We start from the raw sequence: 15,772 nt of genomic DNA, 5'->3' as shown, positions 1-15,772 counted from the left end.
AAAAATAGAGAACGTGTTAGGAAATTTAGACTTGTCTGGAAGTTTCTGCATAGGTTGTGATATGGAGTTTATTTTGTCACCTCTATGGCAGCTTTTGTTCTTTTTGTTTCTCTTGTAAAACTACTGGTCCCCAACTCCTTAGCCTCTGTCATAACTGTTTAGATGTTGGATGGTTGTCAGAAATGTTTTGTGTCTCAGGGTTGCCAGTGACATTTGAGTGCATCCATCAGAGCATCTTGGTGAGCAAAAGAGCGTCATTGAGTAGGATTCATAATTTCTCCAAGAAGTAAGATATCAAATATAAGTTGTCCTCTGGGGTATTGAGGTTAATTAGCTTATCTTGAAAATAGACATTATATTGTGAAGATGGTAGACTCTTTTTGAGATGGTTTTTAGAAGAGAAAATCAAAGCTATAAGAAGTGACACAGTCTCCTCCATATCAAGTTTAAGGCCTCTGAGTTTTCTTCATTACTGTTATCATTATAAAACAAACACTTGAGCCAAACTTAAATATTCTTCTAGGCAGTGTGTGACTAAATAATAATGAAAAATATGATCCTTGGGAGAAATATAAATGAGAGACAGATGGAAAGTCAATACACACAGACTTAAATATCTGGTTCTGTAAAGACTAGTGTGTTTCACATGCAGGATATTGTGCTAGGTGTGACGTGGGGCTACAAAAACAGATGAGATGCAGAAGTTACAGTGTAGTAGAACATACTGCATACAGAAATAAATGGCACTCTGTACATGTGCACCCACACACAGCAGTGGGTGGTGTGATGGGGGAAGGTAAGGGTAATAGCCTTCCTGGTTGGCACCATTGGCACTGAATCCTGCTTGTGGATTCAATGCCAATGGTGCCAGAATGGGTAAAAGCATCCTGGAGGGGGACCTGAACTATCACTGAGCACAAATTCTGTGTTCAGTTTTGTGCTGGGCACTTTAACATGTGTTACCTACTATCATCATCACTAGAGGGGAGGAAATCGAAGCTCAGAGAGGTCAAGGTATTTATCCGGGACTCTCTAGCTAATAAATGGTGAAAGGAGGATGCAAACTGATGTCTGACTGCTTTTCCATTCTGTACTCCTGAGTTCACCTGTTGGATGGAACAAGAACCAGGTATGCTCCAAGTTCCCAGTGCTGGAAAGAATTTGATCTGATCTGAAGATGACACCAAGGAGGAGGACTGTTGCCAGGAGGAGCTGTTTAACAGTGAAAAGTAGAGTGGATAAAAAGTAATAATTTATTTTGGGCCTTTTGTCAGATGATAGGTTCTTTGTTTACATTCTAAATTCTCATCACCTCGTAAGATTGGTATCATCCCCATTGTACAGCATGTTTATGGTAACTGAGGCTTAGAAGGTTAAGCCTGTCCAAGGTCACACGGTGGATACATGATAGTAGTCAGGGTTTGATTTTAGGATTTAAACCTCGTGTCTGGGATCTTTGGTGATGGACTTGAAATCAACAGTTTGATTTTATGAGTTTAGAAATTAAGGGTCTTTCAAGGATCTGGAGGGGGCAGTGAACACATTTAGATGGAGTGAAATCTTAGAAAGGGTTGCACTGACTGGATTGAGAAGTCAGACTGTGATGGGGAAGAGGAAGAGATGACTCTTAATCATTTGATTATTATTTTAAAGAGGGCCAGGTACTGGTCCTTAGGGAGGTTTTAGAAAGGTGTAGATAAGGCAGCTGGGGAGAGGGAGGACGAGGAGGAAGACAGAGAGGGAGCTGACAAGTAGTTTAACAGCTGTTCCACATATCCACAAAATGACTCTGAGAAAAAATGGTTCTATTTATTTGCTGTTTCCTTCCATATATCTTGCCAGCAGCATTCATCAATATCTGTCATCTCCCAGGGGGGTTAGACATGTCTAGCAATTCATTCTACTGAATTATATTTCAGTACGCGAATTGAGGGAGGCCAGTTTGCAGATGTTAACACTGACCTCTGCCTAGCATTGCTCAGACACCACCACCACCCACTTCTTTGGGTGCCGTCACGCAGGCAGACATTCATTCTCAGCAACACTGCTTGATGTCAGAATCTTGTTACCATGTTCTCATTAGTGTAGGCTCTATTTAATACTTCTTTAAAAATCAATTTTAAGTTCTCACATTAGTCTTTGGTCTCTGCAGCTGGAGTTTGGGGCCAAACCATTATTTATTTTTTGATAAGAATTTTAAATCCAGAAAAATGCCACCTGACGGACAACTGCCTTGGTGGTCTAGGTAAAACAGGGAGTTGGTGGCCAGGGCTGGGCCTCATTGCAGAATGGGAGAATTTGCTGGGTGTTGGTAAACCCAAAGGCAGTGATGTGCTTGTAATAATAGAAACATTACAGCTTACCAAGCTTTATTGCATGCATTAATTTGGTCCTAATATTATCTGCCCTTATTAGAATTTGACTGAGAGTGATAATCTTGGTACATAAGAAGAGTTTTTTTATGAACAAGTTAAGGGAAAGTAAAAGAAAGGTCAAATATATTTCTCTTTAAGTCTGAGTTTAATGTGTTTCCATTTAAAAATAAACTATGTGTTAGCATTTTTGCCCTTTTATCATATGGCAAGAGTAACAGGGTGGCTATCTATGATTGAGGGTGAAAAGATGACTTTATCTTTGAATCACCTTGCCGTATTACCCATACCAAAAATTATTCTTAACACTGCAGCTCTGGTTCACAGTGGCAGTGGCAGCTTGAGTTTCTGCTCCATAGCCTCATGGTTAGTTCAAAGACCTTGATTTCTGTATTGTAGACATGTATGTTCTGTTGTTTTTCACCCATCCCTAGTTCTCTCATAGCATGGAACTGGGCTTTTTAGTGACTCCTTAAAACATCTGTCAGGTACTTAGTCTGTCTGGGCCCACGTGAAAGAAAAACTTCTGATACCTGTCCCCCTTGCTAGGAGCTTCCTTTCACAGCAGTGCTCTGACTTGCTCACCAGGCAAATTTTATAGTTAGCAATGTTGTGTTGGCATTCTATATTAAGTATGGAATGCTGGTGATAATATTCTAAAAAGTGAAATTGGGCATCTCTGGTGGATTTAAGTCTTGTGGAAACATAGTTTAGCAAATAAATTTCAGTCTTACAGTCTTAAGACCTTGATGCCCTCTTGGCATCACCCTACTCCCAATACCAGCCTTCCAAAAGACTTACAGCTGCTCTTGGTCCAGCTTTCAGTTTCCTTGTCAGTTGGAGATCATTGGTCAGTAGTCAGTGATGTCTTTGAGCACTTAGAGTCACGGCTCTGCTTTGGACTTCCCTTGTGTGAGTAAACACATAGCACTTTTTTTTTTTTTTTTTTTTTTTTTAAGGCTAGAATAGCAGTTCAATATAGGAGTCAGTGAACTTCTGCACTTTCTGGTCACAGGTCTGTTGGTTTCTCAAATTGTATTCATTTATGCCATTAAGAAGAGTGATTTAGCAGCATTGTTGATGCTGTCTGGGTACGGTCATTCTTTTGCAGTGAGGACAAGAAATTGGAAGTCAGTCACCCATGTGAGTGGAAGATGAAAGAAACCATGTCTCTCTTGCGGGAGCACAGCTGAAGATGAATAAGGGAAGCTGTAATTGCCCATGAGGATGAGAGTCAGGACTATGAGGGAAGAAATGTTTAGGAGTGAGCAATGGGGCAGAGAAGAAGAATCTCTTGATGGTGACGGAATTAGGGTGATGGCTGCTGAGTCATGAATTCTGCCCAGATTTAGACAGTGACTCTTTGCGGTCTTTGCCCCTTCTTCATTTCTTAAGTTTGACAGGTTCTTTAAAAACTCATTTCCCCTAACTTATAAATGATTGGGAGGGCTTATGTTATGAAGTATAATTTGCAAAAGCAAGTGGTGTTATAGTTAATGTGGATACCTCCTTTTGGACAACAAAAAGGATCCCCTTATTTTTTCCTCTATAAGGTACAGTGGTATTGGCCAAGCAAGGGATTGGGGGGCAGGCAGGTTAAACATTGTGGTAAAATATATACATACCAAAATTTACCATTTAACTATTTTTACATGTATAATTTAACGGCATTAAGTACAACCATCAGCACTATCCATCTCCAGAACATTTTCATCATCCCAAACTGAAACTTTGTACCCATTAAACAGGAACTCCCCATTCCCCACTCCCCCCAGCCCCTGTAAACCACTGTTAAACTTTCTGTGAAAGAATGCATTTGACTATTCTGGGTACTTCACATAAATGGAATCATACTGTGTCCAGAATTGGTTCCTTCTGGTGGGTTCTTGGTCTCACTGACTTCAAGAATGAAGCTGCAGACCTTCACGGTGAGTGTTACAGTTTTTAAAGATGGTGTGTCTGGAGTTTGTTCCTTCAGATGCGTCCAGAGTTTCTTCCTTCTGGTGGGCTTATGGTCTCGCTGACTTCAAGAATGAAGCTGCGGACCTTCGTGGCGAGTGTTACAGCTCTTAGAGGTGGTGCGGACCCAAAGAGTGAGCAGCAGCAAGATTTATTGTGAAGAGTGAAAGAACAAAGCTTCCACAGTGTGGAAAGGGACCCAAGCAGGTTGCTGCTGCTGGCTCAGGTGGCCAGCTTTTATTCCCTTATTTGGCCCTGCCGATGTCCTGCTGATTGGTCCATTTTACAGAGTGCTGATTTGTCCATTTTACAGAGTGCTGATTGGTGCATTTACAATCCTTTAGCTAGACACAGAGTGCTGATTTGGTTCATTTTTACAGAGTGCTGATTGGTGCGTTTACAATCCTTTAGCTAGACCCAGAGTGCTGATGCATTTTTACAGAGTGCGGATTGGCGCATTTACAATCCTTTAGCTAGACACAGAGCACTGATTGGTGCGTTTACAATCCTCTAGCTAGACAGAAAAGTTCTCCAAGTCCCCACTCAACTCGGGAAGGTCCAGCTGGCTTCACCTCTCAATACAATATCTCACCTTTTGTGACTGGTTTATTTCTTTCAGCATGTCTCCAAGGTTCCTCCATGTTGAAACACAAGTCAGAGGTACCTTCCTTTTTGAGGCTGAGTAATATTCCATTGTGCTCCATTCATCCCTCAGTGAATACTTGAGTTGTTTCCTCCTTTTGGCTATTGTGACTAATGCTGCCATGAACATGGGAGTACAAATATCTATTTGAGCCCCTACTTTTACTTCCTTTGTGGATTTACCCAGAAGTGAGATTAAGCAAGGGAGATTTTACTGGACACAGGGAAGGTAAAATGGTGAGAATGTCCCTGCTCCCAGGTTAGTGGTGGGTGTAAACTTTCTGGGAGCTGCTCTGAGAGCTTCAGTAGAGATGTCTAGGCAAAGAGAGGCTGTTAGCCAAAACCTATTAACCTATATACCTGTAAAGATATAGGACAAGAGAACAAGGTTTGGCAACAGAGCCTGTGCCCTGTCTGCCTGCTCATGGCACCAATTCAGTGCCAGCTTGCCATTGTTCTTTTTGTTTCTAGTCCCTTAACTTCTGCAGTGCTACCCCTGTTCTTCCTGCCTTCCTTTTATGGCTGTCCTTAAAATCTCCCCAAAACCCTTGAGAGCGATATCTGGGCCACTTCAGCTTCCCCTTTGCCTGGTTGGTACCTTAGAGGGTTGTACACATTTTTTCAGAGTTCTCCTGTATGACTGAGAACCAGAAGTCACATCAAGAGAGAGCTTTGTTGTAGGTCTAGCTTTGCTAGGTCTTATTTTCTCTTTGATATCCTGCTTATAGTCCAAGAAAAATCACCCAAAATTTAAGACTATGGATTGGCTACTAAATATATATTGCACTTCAGGTGATACGGAACTTTTTTAATGGAAGCTTTCAAATCTAATCAGGTACCATTATTCCCCAATGATAAAGTAGATCTCCAGAGGCTATTATTTAATTCTTTATATGGCCATTGTGCTAAAATTATTGCAGACTTGGTATTTTTCTACTTCAGAGGGATACTTCCAGCTTCGGGGTGCTTTGAAAGCATATATCGTGGCTGGGCACAGTGGCTCACACCTGTAACACTCCCAGCACTTTGGGAGGCCGAGGTGGGTGGATCACTTGAGGTCAGGAGTTTGAGGCCAGCCTGGCCAACATGGTGAAACCCTGTCTCTATTAAAAATACAAAAATTAGGCAGGCATGGTGGTGGGCGCCTGTAATCCCAGCTACTCGGGAGGCTGAGGCAGGAAAATCGCTTGAACCCGGGAGGTGGAGGTTGCAGGGAGCCGAGATAATGCCACTGCACTCCAGCCTGGGGGACAAGAGCGAGACTTCGACTCAAAAAAAAAAAAAAAAGAAAACACATTCTAGGAGAGGTCATATATAGCCTTGATAGAACCAAGGCATGATCTGGGTCTAGATTCACTAATGTATTTATTTTAATGTACATATAACCATACAAGGCTACAGAACTTTCCACTCTAACTCTGTTAACTAGAGGCCCTTTGGCTAAAACAGCAAAAATAACCAGTACAAAAAGTCCATTCAAACAACCCACACCTCTATGGTTGAGACCTGACACGCTCTTGTATCAATCCGTCCAACTGATTCCAGCTTTAATACAGACCTTTATTTATTGCCTCTAAATTTCTAGTCATGCCAGTAGAAAACATTTGATACATGTTTCAATAAGCATAGTAGAATTTTGGAAACATTTTTCCAAAGAACACAGAGCTAATCCAGTTTCAATTGTAACAACAAGCTCAATTTGGTATTAAAATAGAGCAGCCAGATTGCTAGGCAAGCTCACCTCTCCTACAACAAATTAGAAATGGTATTATCCATTAATTTCCACCCTGTGCAGCGGAATAATGCCATTGACAGATGCTAATTTTCTTAAATTGTAGGCAGCAAATGATGCATGAATACGACAGCAACACACTTTTTAGAGGCTCTTGATAGTCATCAAAAAGTGAATTTATATAAAGTTTGATGTAATCACTATCAACTGTGGTATCATGTTAGTGCCTTCTAATGACTGTCTTAAATCCATCTGTTGTCCTCTTTTCTCTATTAACACTAATGGGGGTTTAGGCAGGAATAAAATATCCCATGTGTTGTATTAACAGACCCTCCAATTTATAACATTCATATGATTCCTCAGGACAAGACCTATGCAAATAACGATATCTAAAATCTAACCCATCATTGCATTATAGGCATTTCATTGTATATGTATATAAGTGCTTCCTAATTTTTTCCAGTGGTTTAACAAAATTTTATTTCTGCTCACTTTATAATTTAATGTGTGTTGGGTAGCTCTTGGTGTTTCTTATTTTTTAAGCTTATATTTATTGAGTGTTCATTCTATATTTTCTATTTTTAGATTTTATAACAGCCCTACAAGTTTGGCCCTGTTCTACTCAGGAACTTGAGGTTTGGAGAAGTTCATGTTATAAGTGATGGAATCAGTTTGGGAATTTAGAATAGGAACTCAGCAGTCTGACATTAAAGTCAACCACAACTAGAGCAATTAATTTTTACCATTACTGGCAAGGATCTCTCTATCCTGTTGGGCTTAAAGAAGGTGTTATATAAGAATATGGGCTAAGGACAGATCAGTTACTGGATGTCAAAGTCTTGTCTTTTGCGTTAGGCTGTTGAGGTAACAGAGGAATTGAGGGCACACCTTTGGTCTTGTTACCAAGATTGGACTTTCACGAGATGGCCACAAATAAAATGTACATAATCATGTTAAATTGAGTGATTTAAGAGAAGGACGAGATGGCATGCATGTTTGTTCTCAGTGGTCTCTGCTTGCTTTACAATATCCTGTGAGACGTAACAAAACTGCAGTATTGAAAGCATGGCTCAGAGTGTGGGGAGAGAAAGGGCATGGCTCAGGTGTTCCTTTCTTTGTGTTCCCCAGCAATGGGTGCTGGTTCTGGATTCTGTTCAGAGTCCAACTTCTTATTGAACTATGCTTGATCTCATTGAGCCAGGGTCCTAGCTTATGAATTTCCTGTACTGAGGCCTTACCTGGGAGTTATGCCTGCTTTTGTTCTGCCCTCCCACTGGCAGAGAGCCTTTCCCAGTCCCTGTTGCTTTGACTTTGATGTTGAGATTCCTTGTGGTACCTCTTTGCTCCCATTCCCCATCAGATCTCTCCCCTGGCTCCTTGCTTTTCAACCTAGGACGTAGGAGTCCTCCACGATCACCCAGACCTCTGGGGTCCCTGACCTGGGCCATAGGAACTACCATCTTGAGGAGTTGAGGGAATGTGCTACTGGCCAGTTTGCCATGCAAGAATACAAAACGCATTTTTTGCTAAGAATTATTAAAAGCAATATTATAAAATATGTACAGAAATTAATAGAGAATAATTCTATACAACCCCATATACCTATCAGCCAGCTTTATCAAAGCTTAATATTTGCTACATTCTCCGGATACATTAAAAAATTTCTTATTAAATTTGTTAAAGCCACAAGTCAAAAACTTAATTCTTCATTTACACTTCTAAGTTGAAGTAGCAAACCCTATTATTCCCTGCTGGTAATTTTTAAAATAATAAAATATGACAGATCTAGCATACTCCTCCCTGCACCCACCCCTCATTTTTTCTGCCAGAGATGACTACAATTCTGAATTTGCTGTTTATCACTTACAAGAAGAAATATTATTTGTTTCAATATCTTTCAGTATTATTCTTTTGTGTGTGTGTTACCCGGCCTAAGAACCCAGTTACCGTGTTTTATTCTGTTGCTGTGGTGGTGGTGGAGGATGCAGGTCTTATGATAATATGAAGTGTGACAGTACATTGACTGCTTTTCCATGTCCTAGGTGGAGTGACTAAGTGTATTATCTCCTTTAATCTTATCTGCCACTTTGTAAGGTATTATCCCCCTTTTAGAGATGGGAATATTGGGGGCTTGGAACTAAATAAGTTGCTCAACTGCATGTGACTGTAAAAACTGGGTTGCAGATTGAGCATAGCGGCTCATGCCTGTAATCCCAACACTTTGGGAGGCTTAGGCGGGTGGATCACTTGAGGCCAGGAGGCAGAGGTTGCAGTGAACTGAGATTGCGCCATTGTACAGCATGGTAAGACCCTGTCTCTACTAAAAACAAAAATTAGCTGGGCATGGTGGTGCGTGCCTGTAATCCCAGCTACTTGGGAGGCTGAGGCAGGAGAATCGCTTGAACCTGGGAGGCAGAGGTTGCAGTGAGCTGAGATTGCGCCATTGTACTCCAGCCTGAGTGACAGAGTGAGACCCTGTCTCAAAAAACAAAACAAAACAAAAAACTCTAGGTTGCAGACCCATTTGTGCCTGATTCCAAGCCTGTGGTTTGAATCACTCTGCTCCCATCTTTCCCGGTGCTTTTCTCTTTATAAATAATATATGTTATTTTTGTATATAGAATTATTCTGTCTTAATTTATAACTTGTTCTTCACCTAAACATATGTGATGAATATTTTCCTGGGGTAGATGGGGCTTTCGAGTCAGAATCTTGATTTTTGCCCATTTGTGTAGCTGTATCCTCTTGCCTAGTTATGTACCTCTCTGGGTTTAAACTGGAGATAATAATACCTATCCCATACGATTGTTAGGATGTTGCAGTGCCTGGTATATAATAAGGCCTCAATGTATTTTAGCTATTACTTTATACTTATAAAGGAAGTTTAAGAAAATTATCTGTTCAGTGGTTTTCTTCCTTTTGAGACTTGATCAGTATTGTTCTAATAGTATGGTTTCCCTGCATTTCAGTCAACAAACATTTATTGAGCATTTACTAAGTGCCAGGCCCTATAACAGGTACTGGGGATACAGAAAAGAATAAACTTACTTCCTCATGTCAGGAGAATTATACAGAGACAGTCTAATGATTATTTTGTTTTGTATTATTATTATTATTATATTTGTTGAGATAGTGTCTCACTCTGTCACCCAGGCTGGAGTGCAGTGGTACAATCTTGGCTCACTGCAACCTCCACCTCCTAGGCTCACGAGGTCCTCCCTTCTCAGCCTCCTGAGTAGCTGGGACCACAGATGTGTGCCACCACACCTGGCTAACTTTTTAACTTTTTGTAGAGACGGGGCCTCACTATGTTGCCCAGGCTGGTCTTGAATGCTTAGGCTCGAGGGATCCACTCACCTCGGCCTCCCAAAGTGTTGGTATTACAGGCGTGAGCCACTGTACCCAGCCTAATAATTATTTTCTACTAAAGGAAAAAAAGATTTTTCAAATTCTTCACTGAGTAAAAATACTTTGCCTTTAATTTTTTCTGTTTTACATTAAATTCTCCCAAGTTTTTTCTTTAATCTACGTTCAGTTTTCTTTAAAATGAAGCATATGGAGGCAGAACAACAGTGAGGCTATAGTGGGTTCTCTCCATCATATAAACTGTGGCATCATGTAGCTTCTGTACCTCTTAATCATGACCTTTTCCAAAACATGAACAAAGAAAATGCAAATAAAATACAAATAAATAAATACAAATAAAATATAGAAAATGACATAGGAGGGAGGAAAAAATGGATTCAGATTATTAGAGGTTTTTATATTTTTAACAAGTGAGTCCTTCAAATACTGAGTGATTTCTGTATTAAGGAAACCATTTATTCCTATAATATTAATGCAGCATTCCTAAATGCAGTCTATAGTTTTCCTGCTCTTCCTCATTAATTACCTGCCTTTGGGCCTACAGGGGACCGATTTCTCAAAGCCGTTCTTAGTTCAGCTTTTAGTGCACATTTCAAAATAAGGAAAGGAAAAAATTAAAATTCTAGACTTCAAATGCAACATACCTTGCCCAAAAATATGTCTGAATGTTTATGAGATGGTGATCAGAACCACAGAAGTTCACTGTCATTGAATTTTCAATGATAGTGTTTAAATTAATTGACATTTGCTACATTTATTTGCTTGGAAAAAATCTATTATGTAGGGTTGGCAGGAAGCAGGTGACAAAAATCAGTATCACATTTTTTTGCAACAAAATATAGGTTGTAAAAAGAAAGTCTAGAGGAAAATCACTAAGGTGTTGATAGTGGTTTTCTCTGGTGTGATGATAGGTAATTTTTGTTCCTTTGTATATATTTGCATTTTCTTCTTGTGAATGAAAAGCCCATCCCAAATAAAGAAGATACTTTTCATTTTTACTGCTGTTATGGCTAAATAGTTAACATTTACTGAGTACTGTACTTACAAAATTCTCTGATCCCCTCAATAACTTTACATAGTCAAGTCTATCACCCCCATTTTAGAGATGGAAAAATCAAGTCCAGGAGAGATTGACTAACTTTCCCAGTGTCATTCAGCTACAGAGCAGGATTTCAAAAGAAGATCTAATTTTTCTCCAGAGTCTGTGCTTTCACTCTATAATAAAAGAGTGAAAAAGCAATTCTGGCAAAAGAAGCCATTTTTTCCTCTGCAACTAAAATACAAATTTTTGAAAGCGCTTGACTTAAATAAAGCAGTGGACTTCTTCACATGGACAATTGATGGGAGATGCCCCTAGCTCCTGTGCTTTGACAGTGCTGGTAGTTAGCGTGTGCAGTAATGGTAAACTAGTTAATATACTGCAATCGTTATTAACCAGTACAACGTGCTTGTGAGATGCATGCCTGAGGGAAAAGCGAGGAACAGATGTTACCTGTGCTGCAGGGCCACCAGCTACGCATGCTGCAATCCCTCATGATTCTGGAGAGGAATGAGGCTGGGGTCCCCAACACATGGCCCTAAGATGAGATTCTTTGTGTGGTCTGCTATCTTTTCATTGTCTGTTTTTTTGGAAGGAAATGTCTACATGTCCTTTCATCGTTTAGTAAATATTTATTGAGCAGCTATTATGGCCAGTAATTCTGCTATTATTGGGGCAAAGCAGATGAAAATTAAACACAGTCTCTACTTTTACTGACCTTTATTGCTATATGAATATTCATGTCCATCCTAACTTTCCTGAAGTCAAAAACTATCATTTCTTGTGTGTTAATATTAGTCAAGTCCATGTACCAAGGAAGTAATGTAGTGTGAATTGGTTCAGCTGTTTGACTTTTAAAAACATATATGTATATATTAGAGTTCAAGGTTGATGGAAATTACTCAGTGAACCTAGACTGACATTGATATCCTGATTTATGCAAATGGATATGATTATGTATCCCACAGACACAGTTGGATGGCCACCTGCACTTCAGAGAAAAAAGGAGCTGGGGGAGAGGCACCAGCCCCATTTCATCTTGAAAGAATTCTGTTTCCTTTTGTTGGTCATGATCTCCACTTTGTAGATTATTTTATAATTGAGTCCTAGATCACTTTCCATATTAGATTTTTTCAAAGAACACTTACAAATGCACGTGCTTACTTCTGTGATGCTGAGAATGCTTTGTGTACTTATATATATTCTCAACACATTCCCTTGGTATAGGCAGACGGGAAAAAAACACCTCATCCTACCTTGATGAGGCTACACTCATGCAGGAGATGATGTTGGAGGTCAGGGCCAGACCCTGCCACTGGATCTCCTGACTTAATTAGAACAAGTTTTCCCAGGTTGCTATTAATGTTATTACTGGGTATGGCAGAAGTAATACAGAACAAGGTTGGCCAGGAAGAGACACCCCACCCCCACCCCCATTGCAATAAGACTACTACCGGCTGCCTGTCACTTACATTTTCTTCTCTTTAACTCCAACAGGGAGGTACCTCCTTCCAAACCCGGTGGCGGGACAGGCCTGGCCGGCCTCTGCAGAGACGTCCAACCTCGTGCGCATGCGCAGCCAGGCCCTGGGCCAGTCGGCGCCCTCGCTCACCGCCAGCCTGGTGAGTGTCCGCGGGCGCCGGTGGAGGCTGCTCCAGCTCACCACCTCCCTAGGGACAATTTAAGTTAATTGAGTTTAACTATATTTAAACTTACCCACATGTGACGTTAAGCGCATATTTGGCAATGTGAAATTCCTTGCTTTCAATGTGCTAATTTCTGCACCTGTACTCAGTTTGGAGGATTTCTCTCAATTTTGGCCTCATCTCTACCCTTCTCCCAAAAGAAATGAAAGTATTTCTAGGCCTTTTTGTAGCTTTTTATTTGGAAATAATATAAAACTCATGGAAAAGTTGCAAGAATAAGAAAAATTCTTAGAATACCAGTTTATCCTTTATCTAGATCTGACTAACACCTTGCCCAATTAGCTTCATAATTTCCTTTCTCTTTGTGTATGTGTGTATGTATGTGTGTATGTGTACATACACACATGATTTTTTGAGGTATTTGAGAGTGCATCATCTATATATCATAGACCTTTGTTATCACAGTTATCAACTGGAGTAAATTTATGACTGATACAGTCCAGTTATCTACTCTGCCATCTGTATTTCAGTTTTATCAGTTGACTCATTAATGTCCTTTATAGCATTTTCCCTCTTCCAGTGTAGGATTCAGTCTAGGGTCATGTGTTGCATTAAATTGTCCCTCTCTTTAGTCCCCTTTAATCTGGGATGTTTCCACAGTCTTTCTCTTTTATGACATTTGACATTTTTGAAGAATTTTTTAATGGCTTATTTTTAAGGGAATATTTCTCATATTTGTTTGCTCTCTCCTCATGGTGAGATTCAGGTTTTTGCATTCCAGGCAAGAATACGACACTGGTGATGTCAAGTCCTCTTAAGGAATGAGGTCTGGAGGCCCATCACATCCATCTGCCCCTCTCTGTGATGTTAATTGTGATCATCCAGTCAAAGTGTTGCCTGATTTCCCCACTGTAGTTACCACTTTCTCTCCCACAATCTGTGAGCAACCTGGGAGGTACTTTTAAGCAATGCAAATAACGCTTTTCATCAAAATTTTCCCCAAGAATCCATTGATGATTCTTGCCTGGATCACTCTTTTCTATGTTTGAAAATGGTGATTTTTCCAACTTCAGCACTCTCCATAAATATGTGTGTATTTGTTAGCAGCATGGATTCCCACATTTCTATTTTTTCCCCGGTGTAGACCTTTATGTTTAACATGCTTATTAGAATTTTTTTTTTTTTGGCTGGTGGGACCTTCTTTGTTTTGGCCTTTGGCTCAGCTTAGAAGTCTGTACAAGTTACTTTTGCATGGGTGGTAGGGTTGTATGATATGGAAATGGATTTTAAACACCTTTTATTGATGAAGATGCCAATGATATATAAATCAATGTATTGTGTCTTATAATTTTATGCATTGGTAATAAATTATGTTGGATATTTGGAAATAATGCAGTAATGGATGCAGATTTTGTTCAGGTCTAGCCTCTAGTCCTGCTTTTGCCATTAGATAGCTGTATAAACTTGGACAAGTCCGTTTCTCAAATTCTCTCACCTCATTTGTACTTGTAAGATGAAAAGAGACATTAAACAGTCTATAAAGTCCCTTTCTTCTCTGTAATTCCCTGATTCTTCTTTCAGAATAATTTTGAATGTGTGAAATAATTATCTTTAAAGAAATTTCTTTCAGGATAGTTTATGACTTCAAAATTGACTATTTAAACCAAAATTCATATTTTTTCTCTCATGAAAATATTGGGACATTTAGTTCATTTTTATTTTCATTTTTAGGGACAAAGTCTTGCTTTTTTGTCCAGGCTGGAATACAGTGGCACCATCATAGCTCACTGCCACCTCAAACTCCTGGGCTCCAGAGATCCTCCTGCCTCAGCCTCTTGAGTAGCTGGGACTACAGGCACATACTACTGTGCCTGGCTTGGGCTTATTTTTAAAAGATACAATTAACCTGATGGTAGAGAGCATTTTCCTCCATCCCATCCCCAAGTCCAAAGTGACTTTTTCTCCTTAGGGAATTTTATTAAGAGCTTATTTTACTCTGATTATTTACTTTTTAAGGAAAGAGGAAAATACTTCACAATTCATGATTTTTTTTTGACAGAAGTGCTTTTTCAGCCGCTGCAACATTATTCTTTACACCTAAATAGTAATCCTGTATGTTTATCGCCAAGTCAATCATTGTAATTCAAACAACACTGTCACAAAATAATATGTTTTCTTAAGTAATATATCTTCTTTTTGTTTGTTTTTTGAGATGGAGTTTCGCTCTTGTTGCGCAGGCTGGAGTGCAGTGGCACAGTCTTGTCTTCCGGGTTCAGGTGATTCTCCTGCCTCAGCCTCCCGAGTAGCTGGGATTACAGGAGTACACCACCACGCCTGACTAATTTTTGCATTTTTAGTAGAGACGGCGTTTTGCCACGTTGGCCGGGCTCATCACGAACTCCTAACCTCAGGTGATACGCCTGCTTCGGCCTCCCAGAGTGCTGGGATTACAGGCATTAGCCACCATGTCCAGCCATTCTTAAGTAATCTATCTTCTTACTAGTACTAACAGTCACATACCAAGAAACAGAAACTGACTTATTCATTGATGAAATGCCTGTCACCTGACCTAAGATATTTGGGAAGAGGTTGCAGTAAGAACTATTAATAGAAAACATGAGAAGAGTACCTCCCAAAATCTATCAGATGACATTGTTATCAAGGAATCACTTAAATTATTAGCTTGTTTACCTGCAGCTTTTTATGTTTATAGTGTTTGCTTAATATAACTCTGGGGAAAATGCTGAAATACCATGTAGAAAAAACTTATAATAGTACCTGGCATATAACAAGTCACAAATGTTAGCAATATTATTATTTCTGTTGTTGTTATTATACTGTAGGCAAGCTTGGGCACAGAAGCCAGAATGTGATTAGTCATTTACTACTAGATAGTGAAGGTTTAAAATTTAACCCTTATCTTTCCCTTTCCCTTCAGAGAGTTCATTAGTTCCTAATTATAGTCTACAGAAAACTATTTGCCCCTCACCTTCTGTTGTATTAAGAGCAGCAGCCA

The 15,772-nt window shown here is 39.8% G+C and overlaps 1 protein-coding gene across 7 annotated transcripts in view; it reads left to right on the top strand.

The window, feature by feature from the left end:
- The window catches only part of MAST4 (microtubule associated serine/threonine kinase family member 4), a 582,575-nt gene that overhangs the window by 188,776 nt on the left and 378,027 nt on the right, over positions 1-15,772 (top strand). For all 7 annotated transcript variants that reach the window (XM_055112338.3, XM_034960015.4, XM_055112337.2 and 4 more), the window contains exon 3: positions 12,608-12,732. In XM_055112338.3, the coding sequence (XP_054968313.1) occupies positions 12,608-12,732 (125 nt within the window). The remainder of the gene's footprint in view (positions 1-12,607; positions 12,733-15,772) is intronic.

This window comes from Pan paniscus, chromosome 4, assembly GCF_029289425.2.
Source record: "Pan paniscus chromosome 4, NHGRI_mPanPan1-v2.0_pri, whole genome shotgun sequence".
NCBI classification, from domain to species: domain Eukaryota; kingdom Metazoa; phylum Chordata; class Mammalia; order Primates; family Hominidae; genus Pan; species Pan paniscus.
This window is presented reverse-complemented; position numbering and strand designations above follow the sequence as displayed.